At 42.2% G+C, this 23,304-nt stretch overlaps 1 protein-coding gene across 1 annotated transcript in view; it reads left to right on the forward strand.

Moving 5' to 3' along the window:
- LOC142971902 (polypeptide N-acetylgalactosaminyltransferase 18-like) overlaps positions 1–23,304 on the forward strand; it is a 145,110-nt gene that overhangs the window by 74,917 nt on the left and 46,889 nt on the right. The window contains exons 2-4 of the mRNA XM_076112642.1: positions 8,428–8,629; positions 8,751–8,917; positions 21,742–21,928. Of these exons, the coding sequence (XP_075968757.1) occupies positions 8,428–8,629; positions 8,751–8,917; positions 21,742–21,928 (556 nt within the window). The remainder of the gene's footprint in view (positions 1–8,427; positions 8,630–8,750; positions 8,918–21,741; positions 21,929–23,304) is intronic.

The raw sequence follows: 23,304 nt of genomic DNA on the forward strand, positions 1-23,304 counted from the left end.
CACTGACAGCTGAACTCTATACCGCACAGAGAATAGACGTAAATAGTTTGTATTGAAAGGTAGTAAATTCTCTCCTCTCTTCTCCTAACAACCAACCTGCTGTTCCCCTGCTGTGTACTAATTGGCTTCCTGAAGCACCAGTAACAAGTTTTTCCTCTCAGTGTCTCCATGGGGCATGCCCTTCTGTTCCTCTGATTATGCCCCGAGAAGTCAACCATATTGTGCTGTTTGAGCAAACAGGCTGCCGCAAATGCAAATGTCTTGTTCAGAAGAAAAAAAATCATTCCGATCTGCTTTGATGCATATTTTAAGTCAGCACATGCTGATGTATATTCAAGTAAAGGATGCTGAAAAGCATTGTTCTGGGTAAAGTAATGCATTTGCATAAAGATGACATTTCTCTGGATCTAATTCATGCATTCCTTTCAACCAGAAGTATTGTTGTGTACAGAAAGAGGTCACAGAGGAGGAAGTACAAGCTCTTTTCTGGCTTTTCCCAGAATAGTTTTTATCACCTGCTGTCTTCCTCTGAAAATCGTCGCAGCTTGCAGTCACATTGCTCAGCTTTACTGGAAATAAAATATATCTGTATTTACTTTTAAATCCAGGGAATGTTAAATGAAAATATATATTTTTATTTAACTGTATTTTTGTATTTTTTTTAACCTGTTTCCTGACCTCTGAATCAACGGCGGCATCTCTTATTTGTTCAGCAGGTCTGGTTTCTGCTCATTGATGGCTATCTGTGCTGGTTGGAGGAGTAATCTCCTAACTAGAGTTCTGTAGGCAGGATTAACAATGGACACTTCATCCTCATTCACAGATAGCTAGCCGGCTTACTGTCCTCATGAAAAATATTAATACAACAATTTCCACAATCATTCTTCAAACATTCACAGTTTAATGACACTAGCAACTGCTAGTTTAACTTCCTTGTTAATCAAAAAATAGTGTAATGGATACTTGTTTAGAGCAAGAGAGATAACAACAGCAGCATCGATTTGTATCCTTGTAGATAAAATCATGGAGAAAATGACTACTATGCTGATCCTGTCGTAATTCATAACAATGTCATAATAGACATTTTTCTAGGGATGCTAAAGTCAGTGTGTTTATCTGGTGGTGCATCACTTTAGTCCAGACTGAAATATCTCAACAACTATTGGACGGATTGATGTACAGACATTTGTTGTCCCGACAGGATGGTAATTACTTTGGTTGTACCCTGACTTTTCCTCTAGCACCTCCATCTTGTGAAATATCTTAGCATTGATCATGTGGATTGGGAAAAATACATGTGTGTGTCGACATGGTTCCCAGTACCCTCAGGATTTTGGTCATCCCCTGATCTTTCTTCTTGTGCCACTATGAGGTTGACATTTGTTGGATGGATTGCCATGAAATTAGAAACAGACCTTCAAGTCCACGTCAGGATGGATTGGGTAATCTCTTCAATTTTCTTGCAGCGCCATCAAAAATCAAAAATGTGTCTAGTACTTTGGTTGATGACCTATTACCTTCAAAGCTAAAGGCATTCCCATTAGCCTTAGCTGGGCTTTGTCTTTAATGCACGTTAGGAAACGTTAGCATGTAACACTTAGATGGTGAACATTACACCTGCCTAACATTAGCATGTTAGCATTGTCATTGTAAGCATGTTAGCATGCAAATGTTAGCATTTAGCTCAGGGCTGCTAGTGTGGCTGTTGAGTCTGTGCAACAAACTGCAAAGTTATTACATTTTCAAATCTTACCAGTTTCATTTCTTGGCTTCTGCTCCAAAAGGCATCCGGATAACTGATAACGCAATCACAGATGTCCCTCAGTCGGGAACATTGACTGCTGTAAACGAAGACATACACCTCACGTGTGCATGTGCTGCACTCTTTCATCTCACCCGGACAGAGAACCTCATTTTGTCTGTCTGATCTCGTTTTATTGTGTTTTTTTCTCTCCCTCTAAGAAATGCCTGTTTTAGCAGTTACATTGTATGAGACAACAAAGCCTTACCAGTAGTGCTGTAATGTAATTGGAGAAGCAGAGAGCCATATGGATGTACAGGAAGACCCACTCAATCTGTATTGATTTCTGGAAGAGGGCCACTTGGATAATTCAAACAGCAGCCAAACTGTGATCACGACATAGATTAGCATCCCATCATGTATGCTCCCCATGATGCCTGTGTGCTTCTTCCATGTGTCTTGTTTCTTCCTGTGTGTAAGTGAGTGTGCAGACATATGTGTGTATCTCTTGAGAGCCATGATGGTTAATGTTTGAGGCCAAACTGCAACACACACACATTGTACGGAGAGAAAGAGAGGCAGGCAGTCGGAATGACAGTCATTGTACAGACCATCACACTATGACAACAGCAAGATGAAGAGAAAATGATGGCTGATAGTATTAAAAGCTTGTTAGTGTGGTAAAGGAAATGTCTTGACAATGGAATATGCCTCTCTGATCCTTAATCTGCAGCTTTGTGTTGGAGAGACAACAGAAAGACAAGACCAAGTGGACAAAACACTGCGTTATTCCGCTCACTAAACAACAAGGTGAGGTTCATCAAAGCCCATGAGTACAGATTTAGATAAGTCAGCTTGCACAAGGAAATTGCAGATTGGAATTTTAGTGCTTCTTCTTTGGAGAACTCAGCAGCTGAATGACTGCTTTCAGACATGAACTTTATAACAAGACAATGCAATTCTACCCGTCACTCTCATGTCTCAAGCCCGCTAATCACTGTTTCTGTAAAAGTGGTTTAGACTGAGTAACAATTCTGTAACACTTTCAAAGCGGCTCAACCTTAAAGAGGCTACAGCAAAAGATTCCCTTAAATATTACACACTGTTTCTTTAACAGACATGAAGCCAGCAGAGCTACGATAACACATCTTCTAGTTTCCTGTGGGTGTGTCCTGGTCCTGTCCAGGTGTGAGCTATTAAGCACATTATTCATACCTGAGGGTTGGGAAGAAGACAGATTACATCTGCTCGCTGCTTGATTAAATGAATCATGTGTGAACTTCTGCACAAGGCTGCAGGCCCCCATCTATTACTCTCTGCCACGCACATGTCAGTAGCTTATGAGAGTGTCATTGTACCCTAAGAAGCAGCAGCACAAAACTTGCAAAAGCTCATTTCATTTACTGAGAGGAAGCGCAGATGGGCTGACTTTTTGCCCCAGCTGGAAGCAGCACATTTTGCAAACAACTTTTGTGTGAGCGTGCTCGTGGCAACGCAATCAAACAGACTGCAAACAATTGAAAAAAGCACTTTTGTCATCGCTTGCTCTGATATGAAAGAAGCCGCTGTGTGATTTGAAGTGGCTGGGAGTCGCTACAAAAGGCAAATGAATTGCCTGTGTTCTCTCTTTTGCCTCTTTAAATATTAGAACACAAAAAGCTTTCGGAGGGAGATAATCTTGCAGGGTTTGCAGAGCAAATGAGATTTTCTCCACGAAAACAAATTCTTTCAAATCCTCAGGTGTGAGTGGGTGTGTGTTTGTGTTACAAGTGCAAAGCCTGCTGGGATAGGTTCCTGCAAAGCAGCAGCAGCAGCAAGCGTTTTAATGTGGGGCTGATGAGTAACTTGAAAGTACACGGAGGAGGTGGTCTAATTGAATGTTTTTACATCCACACTGTGTTTTGCAAATCGGGCTCATGTCCCATTTGAGGTCTTGATCATTTTAAGCAGTTTATGTGCATCCTTTTATCCCACACGTACATCAATGGGGCTGAATAAACAGATTCCTGATTCCACTGTGTGATTCAATGCAGAGGATGAAAACACACTCCACGCTTTCACTTTGTCAAAACAAGTGCTGAATGCAAACAGGATGTGTTTTACATATTTTCTGCCACAACATTCAATTTCCTAGAATTTGATGTGCTCGAATGTGGCATACTGCATGGAGAGTGTTTTGTTGTGAGCCTTTGGAAACTAGCTGAATTTAGGTCAGCGTCATTACAGAAAGGTGAAAAAAGGTTTCTAAAAAGAATAAGAAGATGCTGGAAGCATCTGTGATGCTGACTCACAGCGGAGCAGGAAGTTCTGCTCCCTAATCAAGATGCAGCACAGAATCATTGCAACAACCCATAAGCATTTCCCCTCCACACCAATAGGCCTGTACGTGTTACTGTTGATCCAAAGGACATCTTTATCACCTCTTCGTTGACGATGATGATTCTACTTAGATTGGTGTGGCTTATGAGGCAGATGAAGCTGATGTATCTGTGAAAACAAGGCGGTAGTGGAGGAGCGGGCGTTACAGCAGCATGAACGTACTTCAGGCAGACAGACAATCATTTAAATATATATATATATATTCATTTCCCCCACAAAGTCCAGACACTGGTGGTGGTGGTGAAGGGAGTTTGCTGAAGATCTAATGATGGGATGTGAGCAGGACTGGGCACTAGATATAATAAGGAATAGAAGTGATCGGGGTGGAGGAGGGTTGCATTGGTTCTTACTGAAATGACAAGATAGAGTAGAAGCAGAAGAGAAAGACAGAGGGAATGAATGAATGAAAAAGTGTAAAGAGAGTCTCCCTGACTGAGCTTTAGCTAACCCTTATTTCAATCAGGAGACTTCTATCTATCTATCTGGTTGGAAAGAAGTGTGTGTGTGTGTGTGTGTGTGTGTGTGTGTGTGTGTGTGTGTGTGTGTGTGTGTGTGTGTGTGTACAGGGAGCTATCTTGGTGTCTGAGCTGATGAAAGAGTGTGTCTCTGCAAGCTGATCTGACAGAGCTCCGAGGTGCCCAGGGATGAATCCCTTTAGTTCTTGTTCTCCTCCTCATTCTCTCACACCTCGCTCCACATCATGTCACTACTTTTGTTTTGTCACTCTTCTAACCCCTCCGGCTTTTTCTGGCTTTTTTGACGAGAGTTCATATTTATGAAGCTTGTTTTCAATGCTGCTAATATACTTTTCATTGTTTTTGTGAGAAAAAAATGATTTCCAACACTGTACACCTCGCTCTCTTTCCCTGAACCATCACGTGTGCATCATGCGTGTGTTCTGTGCATAATCACAGCCGAGCGGACATTGACAGGCAGCCAAGTTCCTATCCCCAACGAGGGTATCGCAGCACTAAGTGCCAGTGTTTACCATCACAACGCAGTCTGGATGCTGCCACGGTGACCCGAGGTCCTCTGTTTGTGTGGACGACCAGCTGGTCTGTCAGTTCAAGTTCCAGTTCTTTATTTGTCACATGTGCTATAATTACAGTGTCGCAGTGGTTGGCAATGAAATGTCTCTCTGGCTACCTCCAATGGTACTTAATCTCCAGTTATAGGATTATTTGAATTAGCACATTGAGACTGCAAGGCTAGGGATTATGTATTGCACATGATTTTGACAATCAAAAAAATCTGAATTCTTTTTGTAAAATAAGTGAATCATGCAGTTGAAGATTTCCACTTTCTCCCGAGATGCAGTTCCCACTATTTGCTTTAAGGAGGTTTTGGACAGTGGTTTTCTATATGTTAGATTTCTTTAAATTGCTCTCTAGAGACCGGCATCTTCCAGATGCACTCAAAACAGCTCTAGTCAAGCCTCCACTCAAACTGCATAATCTCGTCTGTTTTGAGCAATTTTAGGCCAACCTGCCATTTTTTAGCAAGATATTGGAAAAGATAGTATTCAAACAGTTACATGCACTTCACATGACAACAAGATCCATGAAAGATGATCTCAGAGTGAGCGCAGATAATGCATCGCCGGTGGCTGCGCCGGAAGGATCAGGTTCATCCTGAGCTCCGCAGGCGAGCAGGAAGAACATCGCGTCCCGTACTCTTTCTCCCCCAGCAACTCCTGGCACTCTAATCTAGAAAATGCCGCCATCTCCACCATGCAGTCACTGGTTGGTTGTGTTCTGTGCCTTCATTTTGGATTTAGTGGGTGGTTTGCTCAAAAGATTTGTGCTTTGTCTCCTAGTGGCGCTTCACCTTGTTGCTTTTGGAAAGTCGCTGCGGTCTCTGGATATTATGAGACACCTGGTGTTAACTGCCGTGGGAGGAATGAACATTTAGGAGTCAGTCCATTAGTGGTTTGGGGCTCTGGTTGGGCTGTCCACATTCCTCTTTTGGGGAACGCATGTGTAATGACTTCTCTGACTCACGTAATTCTCCTGTAGGGTCTCTCATCTCTCAGCCAATGTTTGATTGGCTGAGGAACATCACGTGAGATGATGTGCAATGCGTGTAATTGTTGGTATGTTTCCTGGACCGCTGAACGAGTGCCGTGGGGGCTGGAGGATCTGTGCTGGTTAAAGTGGAAGTGCTCCGTCAAAGTTCTATAGTTCTCAATTGTTTGTCGCTGTAGGTCAAGGGTCTAAGACAGTGGTTCTTAACCTTATTGGAGGTACTGAACCCTGCGAGCTTCATCAGTGCATTCACCGAACCCTTCGTAATTGGAAAAATAAAATATGATTTCTTCAAAACATAGGTATATATTTTATTAGTGCACAAAATGAACCATGCATCAGTTGCACACAAAATCACTGTGTGCAAAGAACAAAACCAACAAAACATGAATTTCACACAAAAACATAACTCAATGAATGATTTGCGATCAGGTACGCAACTTCGTACGATGCTGTGAGGATCGGTTTGTCGACAAACAAAACATGAATTTCACACAAAAACATAACTCAGTGAATATTTACTGCAAATTAATGTGACTTTTGCTGTTGCCTTTCAGATACAAGTTCAGAAATGCGCGGCTTCACCTTGGCAACTGCCACTCTCATATTATTTTCGCAGCAAAGTCTGTTCCTTTTCTTAGTTTTCATGTCCACCATCCTCGAAAAGGATTGCTCACAAAGATACGTTGTAACAAACGGTGTGAGTATCTCAAGGGCTTTCTTGGCAATACGAGGGTATGGTACGATTTGGTGACACCAAAACGTTGAGAGCGATATTTTCCGTAGTCGCACAACTGCGTCTGAATGACGGCCGCTTCCAGCGTCATTCGCGCAGCCCGGTGGAAATTCGCGTCATTCGCAACCATTCGCGTCTGTGCATTGACTTTACATGTAAACTACCTCGCAGTGTGTGTCTGCCGAGGGGTTCGGCAGACACCGAGCGTCCCGTTCGGTGTGAACGCTGCATACGTTTTAGCTTTCTCCGTGCTTTTTGGGCTACCCAAGCCACCGTAGGGCTATCCAAGCCACCGTACCGTTATGCTGCGTTCACACCGAACGGGGCGCTCGGTGTGAACGCACCTTAAGGAAAATAGACGGTCATTAATTTTTAAAGCGGCGGCTCACTTGACCGCAGTGTGTGTCTGCCGAACCCCTGAGAGTGACTCATCGAACCCCTGGGGTTCGATCGAACCCAGGTTAAGAACCACTGGTCTAGGGATACAGGGGCATCTGGGTCCGGACCGCGGTCTGCCGGTTAGTGACCCATTGCATAGAGGATAAATGGCTCCATTCAGACTCAGTAACAAGCTTTACTCTCCCTCCTGGCCATCTCAATTTCACTAGGCGTGTCATCCCTTAGGGAAGCTCTTTGGAAGAAAAATTCTACATTTAGAGGAGGTTGTGAAAGTTAATATAGAATTCACTATTTAATCATTTAAGTTGAGTCTCATACTGTAATTCCAAACTTTATTTTTGATTCCTGAGCACTCTTCGTTTCTTGACTTTGCACCTCTTCATCACCCCACCAGGGTCGGACATTGTTGAATGTCTCAGACTCGTGAATATTTGATGCACTCAGTTGATCTTGTCTTCCAGTGATTCGGACAAACAGCAGACCACTACTTTTAAATTCTGCAGCTTCTTTGCCACAAATCTGCCACTCGGAGAGAACAGGTGACAGAGAAGCTGCAAAGCATCGTTCCACATTGTTGTTATGAATCATCACGAGCTAGAATGAGTGCAACCTCTCTGTCTATTTGCGTGCAATTATTCACATTAAATGCAAATATTTCAAACCACCAAGTAACGTTTCTGGTTTTTTTCCCGTCCAAACATGCCTCGAGCATATTTCCGTCTCATTGTTTGTCACAATGGCTCCTTGGTGCTCATGTTGCACAGAACGGTAAGCTACAGTGCTGATAAGAAAATGTTACCTTGGGCATGTTAGCGGATTTGTGTCCACCTCGACGTGACTGCCAGAATGAGTTATTTGTAAAAATGAAAATCCCTGTTAAGGCGCATCACAGTTCTGTTCTATCCTCCGTGCTGCTGAAATGGTTCTTTCAGCCCTCAGCAAACACATTTTCTTTAACAACCAAACAGCATACTTAGTTGTTTTTTTGCTGAGGGATGTTCATTTGTCATTAAATTGCTCCATATCCAGTCGGTTCACAGCATGTGACAGCACAGTGGTGGTGGGTCTGGAGAAAACTTCAAAATATATGTTTCTTCAAAATACACTGTTTCCAAAGTACATCAACCTCTCTCCTTCTTTATCCACAGAGACCCCTCAGAAGGACGGTGAAGACGCTGCGTCCTCGTCAGACTCGGCCTCCTCCTCCTCACTGTTCGACCACTGGGGTCACGACCTGGGCCCCGAGAGTCGAAGGGTCGCCCTCAGGAAGTTCCGTTACTATGGCTACAATGGCTACCTTAGTGACCGTATCTCCTTCACGCGGCCGATCCCGGATTCACGACCGGACGGGTCAGTCAGTGGATCGATGTGTACTCTATTGATTCATTCATCAAGATGTTTGATGGCAGTATTTCACCTAAAATGGAATAATGTTATTCAAAGAAGAACTCTGATTCTCTCTGTCCCCCAGGTGCAGAAACATGTCGTATTCCTCAGATCTTCCTCAGCTCAGTGTCATCTTCATCTTCGTTAATGAGGCCTTGTCGGTGTTGCTGCGCTCTGTCCACACAGCTATCCAGAGGACGCCGTTACACCTGCTCAAAGAGATCATACTGGTAGATGACCACAGCAGCAGCCGTAAGATTCATAAAGCTTAACTTATGATATGTTCATGCTTTCCTTTTCATGCAACCCAGTTTAGAGATGTGAACAGCATGCCCACCTTTCTGAATTCAAAGCTTAGCCTCAAACACAGTAGACACTCATTCATGCCTCCATCCATCAACAGGGAGCAGAACATCTGAGATTGGATCAAAAGGCGTATCCCATTTGGATATCTCTCTCAGCAACAATATGTTATGTGAAGACAATCCTCTCTTGGCCAAAGGTTTCCAGGACTGTTGAGGAACAAAGCGTAGTGTATTTACAGGCACATAATAATAAACCAAATATAAGCCAACTGTTAATAGGCATCTTTCAACAACATTCAAAGGAGACATGTGACCTTATATACAGTGCTGATGTAGAAGGAGCATAATCTGCCCCTTGGGTTTGGACTTGAATGATTATATGTACAAACCATGTGTCTCATGTGCCACATGAGTGGGCTCTACACTGAGGGGAGAATGAGTTTTTCTGTAGTTCTATTGTAACTCTGTGGTCTCTAGTTTCACAGTGGTATTACTAAGTTTACGATATTGTAACCCCAGTTCTATAAGCACAGGCGGAGTCCTCTACACCAGAGGTCCCCAACCTTTTTTGCACCACGGACCGGTTTCACGTAAGACAATATTTTCACGGACCGGCCTTCAAGGTGTGGTGGATAAACACGACGAAATAAAATTATACAATCGGCATGAAAACAAACATAAAATGCATAAATAAATACAACTCACAATAACGCTGAATCAGTGGAGCCCTGAGCTTGTTTCTCTGCAACGAGACGGTCCCATCTGGGGGTAACGGGAGACAATGACACCCGAAGTGTGTCCTGATGTCCAGTCTACTCCGTCTTGTTTTGATTGCTGTCTCTGCAGAATATCCCGCTTCACAAAGAGGATGTTGTTAATGGAAGCAGGGTTTTCAGTGCTTTAGTGGTGATCTCAGGATATTCAGCCTTGATTTTAATCCAAAACACCAGCAGAGTTGTTGTCTCAAACATACTTTTAAGGCCACCGTCATTTACAATCTTCAGCAGCTGATCTTCTCTGTCACCACATATTATGCAGAGCGGGTTTGGCGGGTCAGAATTACTCCTGATATTTAATCAGTCTCCTGATATTGTCTGTTAAATGAAGCTTTATTTTTCTTGGAAGTTGTAGCTCTTCTTCTGTCTCCTTAGTGGTCTTTCCTCTTTGCAAAGAAGCTCTCCAAAAGTTATTCACTCATTTTCTCTAGTTTGCGGGTTTAACTTTTGAGGTAACGTATCACGTGACCGAGACGAGCGTCTTGACATGTCAAGAGGCTCAGGTGGATGAAATTGGGAGAGAATCCAGTCATTTTTCAAAATAAAACATATTTCAGACTCTGATAATCAATAAAACGGAAATGATATAAGTTATTTATTCTTTCTGTGCGGCCCGGTACCAAATGGCTAGCGTTAACCCCCTCCTTTTTGAAGTTGCTGTTTCCTGCTCTGACAACACTGCAGCCAAATGATAATAAAAAATCGAGGCAAATAAAGAGTCAATTGAATTTACACAGATTGATTAATTAAGTCTTTCCTCACATTATAGGGCAAAGATCTAGAATTGAATAGTTACAGTAAGTACTCCTGTAGGTGAGATACAGCGTAGATGTCTATATTTCATGTCACACCTATTTTTATTCTTTGATGGTGGACATGATCAGGACATGTTCAGGCATTAGCTGCAGCAGTAGTGTATGAAAACAGATTAAAACGTATTGCAGCAGACTGCTGTTAATAATTGCATCACGTAGTATGGAATATATTTCACTGCTGCCAAATCTATAATTACTATTGTGAGAAATATGTCTCGGCTACAGTTGCCTGCAGATTTCTGGGTCTGTCACTGCCCCTCTGTTCTTCAATAATACAGTATATCAGAGTTCAGTTATGGTGGCTGCACAGGGTTGAATGCTGATTAGCGGAACAAGCAGGGGGATTAATCGATTCAACATTTACCTCAAGTGATTTCCTCCAAATGCATTACAGCTGTTCAAGGTAACAAATCTCTAGGAAATATGATGTATTGTGTTTGCTTTGCTGTGAATGACGATTGCATGGTGGGGATGAAGGTAATTGATTGATGGTGTAATTATGAGAAGAGGGTCAACTGAGGTTTGATGAGGGCAAAATTGGAGATGAAGTCCAATCATTATGCATCACCACCAGAATAGTAAATAAGCCAGACATCAGGGGCTGTATTCATAAAGCCTTAACGTTGTGATCAAAGGTCACAGAGTCATGGAAACCCCCATTAATGTCACAATGACATTACTCTGAATTACTTCGTCTCACTGTTGGCCAAATCTCCATATCATAACTTATACCAATTCACCAGTAATTTCAAAAATATGGCTGCATGTAATGATTATTTTCACTATCATCTAATCAAACAATTACTATAATGAACTGATCAATTGAGTGATTTGATCCTGAAAAGAGATTGATTGTGAAGGATGTACTATAATAACTTTGGTGACTACTTGATTTGTCATCTGGAGCCAGCAGGTAACATGTTTAATTTGTACAATACCGTGTGGTAAATGATCAAACAGCTGAAAAAACAATGACTTTCCCACCAGCTTCGGCTGCACTTTGTGTTTATTGCTAATGATGCAAGAAATGAGTCCGCACGCACGATCATGCTTCCATGAAGATATATTTAATTACCACCGAGTGAAGAATTTAATATGGAGATATACCTTCAAATTCATATGAGGCCAGGTCACCTGACAGGTCACCTGACAGGTCACCGGGTCCTAATCAGCTCCCTTGGATTGAAAACATTGATTCATCACATACAAATTACACATCAGTGCAGACAATCTTATAATAATATGCTCAGCACATGAATGAACATTACCTGTGTGACTATGTATAAATAACATAATGCATGGTGAAAATCTAGAAAATACACTAAAATACGCAAGACACGCACAAATCTCTAAGTACACTTTAAAGAGATACACTCGTGTCAGAACAACTTGAACATCATACGACTACAGCATCGCGTATGAACCAGTTTCATTTTGACTTCATTAGTATTGTGTCGGTTGATGTTGAGTCAACAGTAAATTAAAATGCATTTCACAAGAGAATATGTCAGCAATACAAAGCACGAGTCGCAAATAAGAGCACTAGCCATACAAAGAATGAATTATATGATAATATGGGATGGCAAAAATGAAATATAAAATATAAAATATTATTTTAATATACAATAGCAAGAAAAAAGAAAATTGTAACAATATTATTGGATAAAAAATAATTATTAAATAAATCCATTACAGCGCAGACAATATAGTGATCAAATACTCAGCACATTAGTAAACAAAGTAACTGTGTTGCTGCGTATATAACCGACATATAGTGCATAGTAACAATGCACTGCCTAGATAAAACACAATATATACACAAAATATGTACCTTGTACAGTACCCAGAGATCAATCAGAACAACTCGAATACCACAGGACTCACATGCCATAACAAGAGAACACGTGTGATAACAAGAAAAAGGGGACATGTACCCTAACTTAAGAAAAGTCACCTCAGCCAATATGGAAAGGTGATAATATCAAATGGCAATAAACACTACCACAGCAATGAAGAGACAGAGCAAAAAATATTAAAACACGCAAGCTGATGATATGTCAGAGCAATTCAAAAAGACACGGGGCATATAACACACACACACACACAGTTATGAATGAAGGAGGCTGACCAGATAGAGTCTACACAATAGAAAGTTACAAAAAATAATTCTGAGAGGAACCGTTGTGGGAGGCTTGTGTGAAATGCACTTTCGCTGCCTTCAATATCCTTCTTTCAGATTGTGGATCTGCGCTCAGTAATTCAGTAATAATTCTTGTTTTAGTGTCTGGTAGTTTTTCTCTGTTGCTCTCTCTAAGGTTTCTTCCTCTTTTCTCTCCGTTAAAGGTTTTTGGGGAGTTCTTCCTGTTCTGATGTGAGGGTCCTGGGACAGAGGATGTTGTATGTGTACAGATTGTAAAGCCCTCTGAGGCACATTTGTGATGTTGGGCTATATAAAATTAATTGAATTGAATCTGCATTAAAGCATTTAGATCACGTTATTGGTGTTGCAGGTTGTGACATTCTTGGTTCCGCAAAAAGGAGTTATGACCAAAGAATGTTAAGTGTGTTTGTCTTAGCTTTGTGGAAAAAGACAGAAACAGCCTTTTACCACATAATCGTCCTCGTAAACAACAGTCTGTTGTCTTGATTAATATCTTTTCATCCGTTTCTCAGAAGGTTAAAAGCGTCATCAGAAAACATCGTCATCTTGTGACCCCATAGTTGGCCGAGAGGTTTTTAACTGTCCCAGCAATTTGAGGGACAGACCTTGTAATGAAGACCCTCTCCATCACAAGCATTTGTGGACTGTTTCAAGACAATGAGAGACACACGCACGAAGGGTTGAATCTTGTATTGTACTGTTGTGGTTCTGATGTTCTCAGGTATAGTTGTTGAAGGTCGGGCCTGGAGATATAAACATATTATTGGTTTGGTTATCTTTACCAAAAGGATTGAATATCAACTGTTGTTTAATAGTGCTGTCGAATAACATGCATATTCAAATCACAGTGTCTGCTCTCCAGGGTGTTCGGCCTAAAAGAGTCCCCAGGGTACATGAGCCCCATTTTATAGTTCCGGGAGGTACCATGCGTTAATTAGTAGAGGGGTGGTAGCGAAATTGAATTGCCTGTTTGGGCTTGATATGATCTCTATTGTGATGTGTAACCACAGTTTGCTATTCCGTGTCAATGTGTCCTTCGGCAAGACACTTAACCCGAAATTGCTCCTGCAAGCTGTGTCTGCAGTGTGTCAATAGGTATGAATGATTAGTTAGAGTCCTGATGGGCAGGTGGCACCTTGCATGGTAGCTCCTGCCGTCAGTGTGTGAATGGGTGAAAGATGACATGTAGTGTTAAAGCACTTTGAGTGGTCGGAAGACTAGAAAAGAACTTCGCCGGGGTCTCCTACCAGTTGGGCGTGCCCAGAAAACCTCCAGTGGGAGGCGTCCAGGAGGCATCCTGATTAGATGCCCGAACCACCTCAGCTGACTCCTTTAGGAGTAGCAACTCAACTCCAAGTTCCCTCCTGCTGTCCGAGCTCCTTACCCTATCTCTAAGGCTGAGCCCGGCCACCCTACGGAGGAAACTCATTTTGGCCACTTGTAGCCGCGACCTTGTTCTTTCGGTCACGACCCAGAGTTCGTGACCATAGGTGAGGGTAGGAACGTAGACCGACCGGTAAATTGAGAGCTGAGCCGGAAGGTGAAGTTCCCTCTTCACCAAGATGGTCCGGTGCGGCACCTGATTTACTGCTGCATGCGCACCGATCCGCGTGTCGATCTCCCCCTCCATCGTACCCTCACTCGTGAACAAGACCCCGAGATACTTGAACTCCTTCGCTTGCGGTAGGCACTCCGTCCCCACCTGGAGGAAGCAATCTACTGGATTCCGGCAGAGCACCATGGCCTCAGATTTGGAGGTGCTAACTCTCATCCCCGCCACTTCACACTTGGCTGCAAACCGCCCCAGCGAATGCTGGAGGTCACGATCCGAGGAGGCCAACAGGACCACATCATCTGCAAACAGCAGAGAGGCGATCCCGAGACCAGCAAACCTGACGTTCTCCGCCCCCCCCGGCTGCGCCTAGATATCCTGTCCATGATCCTACAGCAGTCGTACAGAGACCGGATGGCCCGTTGCAACGGGTCCGGTACCCCATACTCCCGCAGCACCCCTTACAAAAACCCGGATTGATTTACTTCACCAGTTCATTTTTACGACGTAAACATTCATCAAGGAGCTGTTTTCGGTGCAATTTTGTGTATACGTGTGTGATTTTGAGAGCCGCACTAGAGAAATGCAGAGTAGGGGTCATAAAACTCCAGTCTGTAGCTTAGTATTGTTTCTCCTGTTTTTAATTGTGAGATTCAACATGTAAAGCATAACTGCAATGCTCTTTCAGATATTTAAACCTGGCTGGTTAATGAATGTTAATTTGAAGGCAAAATTAGTGTAAATCTGTTTCTCATAAGTTCACAGTGTCATCCTCTGAGTTACTTGTATGAAGGCAAATCACTGTCAAAATCCGAGAGCGCAAATGAGATCCATGCGCGCGCGAAAATCAAACAGCATTGCGCATATTTTACTTTGACGAGCGCTTTTACGTCACTCCGCGAGCAAAAATCACTCTCGCGCGAGCGAAAGTCGCTCGCGAAGCTTAAACCCGCTCGCTCGCGAGTAGTTTTTCTTTTTGACAGTAAGTGGGCGGACCCAGTCTCCATTGTATCTCTACATCTAATTGGTTACAATCCTCGTCTTGGGATAAACCGGATATCGGGATAACCGGATACAAGTCTGCTGTCAGCAGAGCTGCATATTTTACAAAAGAAGATAAATTATAATATAAGACAAATACAAAGACGCTAAACACATAATTCAACTGGAAAGTAACAAGTTTAAACTGCCAAAAGCATGAAGGACAGCTGGCAAGAAATGGCTGACTGTGTGAATGCTTAAATGCTTAAATTAACAGGCTTATAATATCACTGCTTCATTGAGGGCACGATAGTTCCAAATATAATTACATGTTTGTATTACCTTAAGTTAATGTGTTGCTTGGATGTATTTCTTATGACAATATTTTAGCCTTATTTTTTTTGTCACGTTCTTTGAGTGATCACTTAGACTAGAAAAGCACTATATAATTGCAGTACTTCTTGTCTATAAGTAATTACACATCTGACTGGACAAATATGACATCCAGAGATTGCAGAGGCTCCATTCTGGGGCCTTTCTGTTTAACATCAACATGCTTCCACTGGCTCAGATTAAGGAAAACAACAAAATAAGTCACTATAATAATGCAGATCACTCATATTTACATGACCATATCACCAGGGGACTGAGTAAATGCATTGAATAAATCAAATGGTTGGATGTGCCAGGATTTCTTAAATTAAACAGAGATAGAACTGAGGTGGAGCCAAGGAGGAATCATTTAAAGTCAGCGCTCAACTTTGATCGGAAATGTTAAAAACCACAATCCAAGTTACAAATCTAAGTGTAGTCATGGACTCAAACCTGAATCAACAGCCACATTAAGACAATGACAAAGTCAGCCTACTACCACCTTAAGAATAAATGACTTATGTCTCTGCAGGATTTGGAAAAAGCTGTCCATGTATTTATCTACAGCAGACTCAACAACTGTAGCAGTGTCTTCACAGGTCTCCCTTGAAAATATGTTGGACAGCTGCAGCTGATTCAGAACACTGCTGCTCGAGTCCTTACCAAGACCAAGTGGATCAGATCGGTCCAGTTCTGAGGTTTTTAAGCTGGTTCGGTCAAAGTTGTTGGTTTATAAAGTACTAAATGTGGCTAAAATATATTTCTGATCTTGGAGCTTGCAATCCTCAGAGTCAAAACTAAACATGGAGAAGCAGAGTTCAGTCTTTATGCACCATATATCTGGAACATACAGATATGCATCTGTCACTTATTTTAAATCATGGCTGCCTTTTACTAAATCATTTCTTACACTTTAACTTCTATTCTTGTATTTTGAACTTGTTTTATTATATTTGAACTTGGCTCATACTGTTTAGAATTGAATTTATTATTAAATAACATTGCCTTGCCTAAACTAGGATCGTGGACATCATAAACATTTTACCTGCTAAACACTATCATGTTAACTTTGTCATTGTTGAGCATGTTGCTGACAGTAGCATATAGCTCAAAGTCATGTCAATTTCAGCTGGCGAGAGAGAGAGAGAGAGAGAGAGAGAGAGAGAGAGAGAGAGAGAGAGAGAGAGAGAGAGATTGATTGATTGATTGATTGATTGATTGATTGATTTTTAGAAAACCTTTATTTTCTTTGAACATGTTTCTTTATCATTTAAAACGGTTAAACAAATAAAGTCCAACAAACAGACATGTGTCTTTGATTGTCTTTAGACTGTGAGATCTGACTCTCACTTAGCACCATCTTTGTTCAGTTCTTTGTTCACTTTGTGAACTATCTTCTTCAGTCTGAAGCCTTCCTGCATAGTGAGACCTCCTCTGTCCTTGCTTCTCATGTGAGCTCTGGCAGAGCTGGAGAGCTTCTCTTTGTCAGAGAGGTAGTCCTCCACTTTGGCTCCTCTCACATTCTTACTCCTCCTCAGATACTCCTTTATCTTCTCCACGCTGTAGTCTCTAGAGCTCCTACAGCTGCCATCCTTGTGTTTAGAGGGCTCACTGTCAGCAGCAGCGCCCTCCTCCTGACTTGACTCAGAGTCTTCCTCCATACTGGACTCACACTCTGCTGCTCCTCCACTTCCTTTCGTTGCTGCTTTCTTTGCCTGTGAGCTTCCGCTGTCTCCTCTCTGTTTCCTCTTCAGCTGAGGGGCTTTGAGCTGCTCCTCGTCTGCTTCCATGTTCACCTCACCACCTGTCTCCACCTGTCCTCCAGTACTCTCCCTCACCTTCTGGACCTCACTTGCCCCGTCCTTCATCACCTCTTGTCCCCCACTTTCCCTCTCTTTTCTCACCTCCTGTACCCCACTTGTCCCCTCCTCCCTCACCTCCTGGGTCTCACTTGTTTCCTCCACCCTCACCTCCTAGGTCTCACTTGTCCCCTCTTCCTGTAACCCGCTCGTCCCCTCCTCCCTCCTCTTTTGGACCCCATCTGGCCCGTCCTGTCCATCTTGCTTGTCCCCTCTGCCCTCTTCAGTACCTGTCTGATTCTGGTTCTGGTTCTGGTCCTTATGAGAGCTGTTTTTCTCAGGACACGTTCTACTCTGATGACCCACTTTTCCACAACTGAAACATTTAAAGTCATCAGTTGTTGCATAAATGTGGTAGTCGAAGTCATCGACCCTGATCTTGAACACTAGGTTGAGTCCCTTGCTCCTGTTGTTTGGGATCATGAGCAGCTGTCTCCTGTGAGACATCACGTGCTTCAGGAGAGGAGACCTGCACCCAGAGGACACCTTCTTCACCTTAGACACCATCCTCCCGTGTCTCGATAGTTCTCTGGTTATGTCTTCATCTCTGATGAACGGTGGGACGTTGGACACGGTTACCTTCACAGCCGGTGTGCAGAGAGGGTACACGGGGAAGAAGTCATCGCCCACCTCGATCCCGTTGTCAATCACCACTTCCGCATTTCCGATGGTATCTAAAAAGATGACCACGGCATTGTTCATTCGCGCAGCGGACTTCACGCTGCTGTGGCCGACAAGTTCACCCACAGCCAGGCTGCATTCCTCCACTGAAAGCGGGAAAGTTGGCGGGATCTTTATGCCGTGTTTCCTCGTTAACCCGGTCATGTCCATGGTGGCGTTTAGCAGCCGACCAGCTCGCGCTGATCGACTGCAACCACTCACAAAGACCCCAAAACCAGCTAAATGTTCACACAAACACCGTGAGATACACCATCACATCCAACGTTAACTAGTGACGGAGAAATACCGAAAAAATCTGTGTTAATCGCTCTCAGACACGCTCCGTCAACTCCACACTCCTTCCACTCAGAGAGAGAGAGAGAGAGATGCATCAATATTAACACAGTAGCTATACAATTAATTGTATTGTGATGGATATAATAGAATGATGATGATAAACAAGAATAATAAGCAAAAATAGAAATATGACTCCTACTAATAAGAATAGCAGCAGTGGATATAATAGAATGCTGATAAGAAGGAGACGAGAAGGCAAAAAGACTTTGGGGAAGTTGGTAACGTGCATTAATGGCACATGGATTAGTGTATCGTAGGAAGTCCCCCGGTAGTCTGGGTCTATATCAGAATCTCTAGAGCTGGTCCAAGGCAAGCCTGAGCCAGCCCTCAGCGTTACTGAAGAGGAAAGTCTTCGATGGCGCTTTAAGAGCCTACTCTTAAATGTGGTGTCCGACTTCCAGACTGAAACTAAGAGCTGCTTCCACTGGAGACGAGCTTAGTAGCTGAAGGCTCTGGCTCCCATTCTACTTTACAACAAAGCACAGCAGTGTTTAAGTACAGCCTCAAAGGGTACAATAGACATTAAGGCAGAATTACAATGAATTTAAAAGGCTTAATGTTTGCATACAATGTCAGGGGAAAGACCAGACTAAACATGATCTTGCCCGGGATTTTGCAAAATGGCGTGGAGAGTTATCTGAGTTCAAAATATTTCAACTTGAGAAAACATGTGTCTGCCTCCTAAAGTTACAGAGACAAGGCTGGAAGTCTTCAAAAGAAGCAGAGATTCTGGTGAGTTCTGAGTTCAATCCGAGTCTGAGCTGAACACAAACACACACACAAGCATAACAAAAGGCAAAAATGTGCTTCACTTCCTGTGTGAACATTTTTTTTTCATTCAACAATGTAGTTGTTTTAATAATGGCCATTATAGCCTCACAGGGCAGCTAGTGTGGCTTAGTGTCATTTAATATAGTTCAGTTGACTAGTATTTGATGAATTAATCAACAATCATTTTGATAATAGATTCATTTTATTTGCTGTACAGGGTGTAGGACTTGCGGGTCCTCGGGGTGCCTTGTGCGTGTATTTAACGAGTTGGGAATGAGAACAGGCTGATAGAGTCCAGCACAGTCTGGGGCCTGTGTGAGTAAGAATGAAGCTTACTATATTGTAACCCTAGTTGTATAAGCACAGGCACGGGCCGAACCCTCCACCTAGACCTAGAGGGTCAGTTACAAGGATCAGCCTGTGCTAATAGAACTAGAGTTTTAATACTGTAGCCTTCGTTTTGGACTGGTCAGACAAATGTCACTTTAGATTCAGGGAAAATTTAATGAGAATTTTTCACTTTTACTAACATTATTCTTTTTTACGACAAATCAACCAATAAACATATAAGTCATTTAAAAACTATTAGTTACAGCACTATTTCATGTTGGGTTAGCAAACAAGCCAACACCTGAAATATATATTCCACAGTTGGAATTGCAGGAGGGACGGCCCCCCAGTGGCGGTAATGAACCACACCCGACTGACAAAGAGGCACTCTTGGTATATGTGATGTATGTATATCTTGTTTGTTTTACCTAAATATTACCTAAATATGCTCATGCTAAAGCACAAGATTGTATAAAGCAGATTATATATTCAGTTATGTCTATGTAGGGGTAAACTGAGGGGTTTCCCAGAACTATATAAAGTGAACTGTGCACATACAAGTCATAATATGTTTCATCGTATTCTCCTCCCAGACGGGACAATAACATGTTGGGTTGGACTGAGGTAGGTTCATTGCTCTTTGTCATTATAACCATCACAATTGAAGAAAAATGAGGTTGTACTCTGGTATTCAAATACAATTAGATTTCTTAAGATAGTGAGAAGGCATTAATCTATTTCCCACTTTTGATCTTCTAACCATCCTCCTTGCTCAGACGGAGGCCAGTAGTTGTCATATGGTGGTGTTTTATTAAGGGATGGAAGTCAAAGGTCTCATTTTGTCTGACAGTTAGCTATGTTTGAGTGAAAACATATTTTACAGTGTTGACCAGACTTTTGAAGATGAATTGGGTAACCGGAGGAGCGCTTGATTTAATGACCTTGTTTTTGTAAATGTTTGGAAGTATTCTCACATGTACATGTAACAAAATAAGGTGCTCTTCAAATACTCCCAACTCCAGGTCAGTGGCAAACTGTGGCTCATTAAAGGAAAAGTATAGTAATAATGAATAGAGAAGGGAAGACAGCAGCAGGATTACAACAGAGAGGAATCACAAGAAGGACATGAAGATGTTCACTGTTCCCCTGTGGTTAGTCTGTGTGAGTGTGTGTCTGTGTCTCTGTGTGTGAGTGTGTGTCTACCCTAATGTGTGCAAGGCATTATGAAACTCACTCATGGTGAGAGACAGAAGCAACACACGGAAAGACCCACCATGCTAAAACTCAATATAAGCATGTATATGTAGCGACCCACTTCTGTGGGTTGATTATCTGACAGAATATGAAATCTATAGATCTCTCACATTAACTGCTTCCATAGCAACACAATGAATCAGTGTTTAACTCTTTATAATCTTTCTACAGATTGAGCATTCCCAGTCTTTGTCTTTTGTTCAATCAGTAAGTTGGTTGTTCCATGTCTTTGGTCCAGACTTAAAGATATCAACAATTGTTGGTGACTTTGGTAATTCATTAACTTTGTGAGTCAAAATTTGTTGTGTATCCTCTGCTCTTCCAAGGAGTTCATGAAATGTGTACGTGTGTTATTGTTGCAACATACGGCTAATACCTTGAGCGTCCACACCAAAATGAAATGTGTTAGTAAAGTGTTATCAGCCAGTAGGCGGGATGGCAAAACACAAGTTGTAAACTTGTTGTAAAAACTGAATTATCCTTCAAAATTATTGACTTTGAACATCCTGCATGTTTTTGATAGAAATTTGGCTAAATTGTTAACACACACAACACACAAGCATTTGTTGCACACACACACAACACACACACACACACACACACACACACACACTCACACTCAATTCAATTCAATCTATTTTGTATAGCCCAAAATCATAAATCACAAATGTGCCTCAGAGGGCTTTACAATCTGTACACATATGACATCCTCTGTCCCAGGACCCTCACATCAGAACAGGAAGAACTCAGATTGCTTTTCCTTGGTCCTGTGGAGCTGAGGGAGTTTCTGTGGAGTTTAGTCGATAAGATCAATGCTGCAAAAAGGCGTCGGTGAGTTTTCTTTAACATCCAAGTGTATTTGTGTGTGTCACTCTCTCTCTAGTGGAGCTGAAAGAGCACCTGCAGAGATTTGTAGAGGAGACCAACATTCAGTACGGCCCGGGATTCATCAAGCTGGTCCGCCATGACAAGCAGGAAGGACTGATCAGATCCAGAGTCAGCGGATGGAGGGCAGCCTCCGCTCCCGTCGTTGCTCTGTTCGATGCACATGTGGAGTTCAACACTGGTTGGTGAGCAGCTGGCTGTGGTTTATACGATATATTTTAACTACAGCAGTGTCTGCAATGAAACTAGTCAACACTACATTAAGCAGTTACACACTTCCTGATCCCAGATTGCAGCAAGTTGTGACTGAAAAATGTCGATAACCACAGATCTTGAAAGGTCACCTCATACCAGGCCCTTGTTTGACTGGTGACAGCTGAAGAGTCTAGCTTGTGTGCTCCCTGGTGTTAATGGATAAGTCTGGTTATTTTCTATATTTTCCTTATTGTCAACAAATCTCGTGAAAAGACCATAAACAGCAGTGAATGGATCCCACTAACAAGTATTGTCTGTGTATCTGTGTGAAAATGCTTTTTCAATTATTTTACTTAACAATGGGAGGTTTGATATTGGCATATACTTTGTCTTTGTTGCGGAGTCTAAATGAGCCTTCTTTAGAAGGTTTAATAACTGCAGTTTTTGGGGCTTGTGGGAGGACACCTGAGAGGGTAATTTGAGTTTTGAGTAATATTGTTTGAGTAATATTTGATAAAAAACTACAGTGGTCAGCTGTTTTAGGAAATTACTGACCCTATTAAAAAATGAAAAATATTTCTAACCCATTTCAAAGATGTATGTATTCTGTGAATGAAGAGGCTTGTGGCTGAGTGTCACTGACAGAGTATAGGGTTACACAATACTATGACATTTGTCTCCTAGAAATTGTGCTAATATAAAACTAACGAGCAAAAGATACCTTTTGAAGAAAATGTAATGTGATCCAGATTACACTTTTTATACATTAATATGAACATAAAATGTTCGTCACATGACCTATAAATTAACATGTAACAGAAACCATGATCTTCTCCAACCTAAACCAAAGTGCTTTACTTGCCAAAATATAACTGCATCTTTTCCGCCCGCCACCCAGTTCAAACTCCTCCCTGCGAGTCAAGCGTTGCACATAAATGCTTTATTCACTCAAATAAACGGGGCCTCTGAACATAGTCGAGGCAGTGATCATGTTTACCATCTAAATGTAATTTTGAAACAATGAAACAATTAAGTAAACGTAACTTCAAAGAGATATGGATACCAATATTGATACTTTTTATGATTGAAGGTGGCTAATATACTATCATTTTTATGAGTTTAATTAATAGGCTCTGCAATGCATTGTATTTGTTATGGGGTAGTGTAGTTGGTGGACCCAAACGCACGCACACAGCAGGTTTACTCCAGCCAAGACTTTATTTAAATGTGCAGGAGGAGTCAAAGAATGAACAAACAAAAAACAAAGACCAACTGTCCAGCAAATTAAAGTCACTCGTCTTTCTCCACCGGAGTCGGGAGGGAAGCTCAACCGAGGCCGGGACAGATAGCCTCCGGAGTCGGGAGG

The sequence above is a fragment of the Anarhichas minor genome, unplaced genomic scaffold, assembly GCF_050575085.1.
Source record: "Anarhichas minor isolate MPS153535 unplaced genomic scaffold, ASM5057508v1 ptg000005l, whole genome shotgun sequence".
Lineage (NCBI taxonomy): Eukaryota > Metazoa > Chordata > Actinopteri > Perciformes > Anarhichadidae > Anarhichas > Anarhichas minor.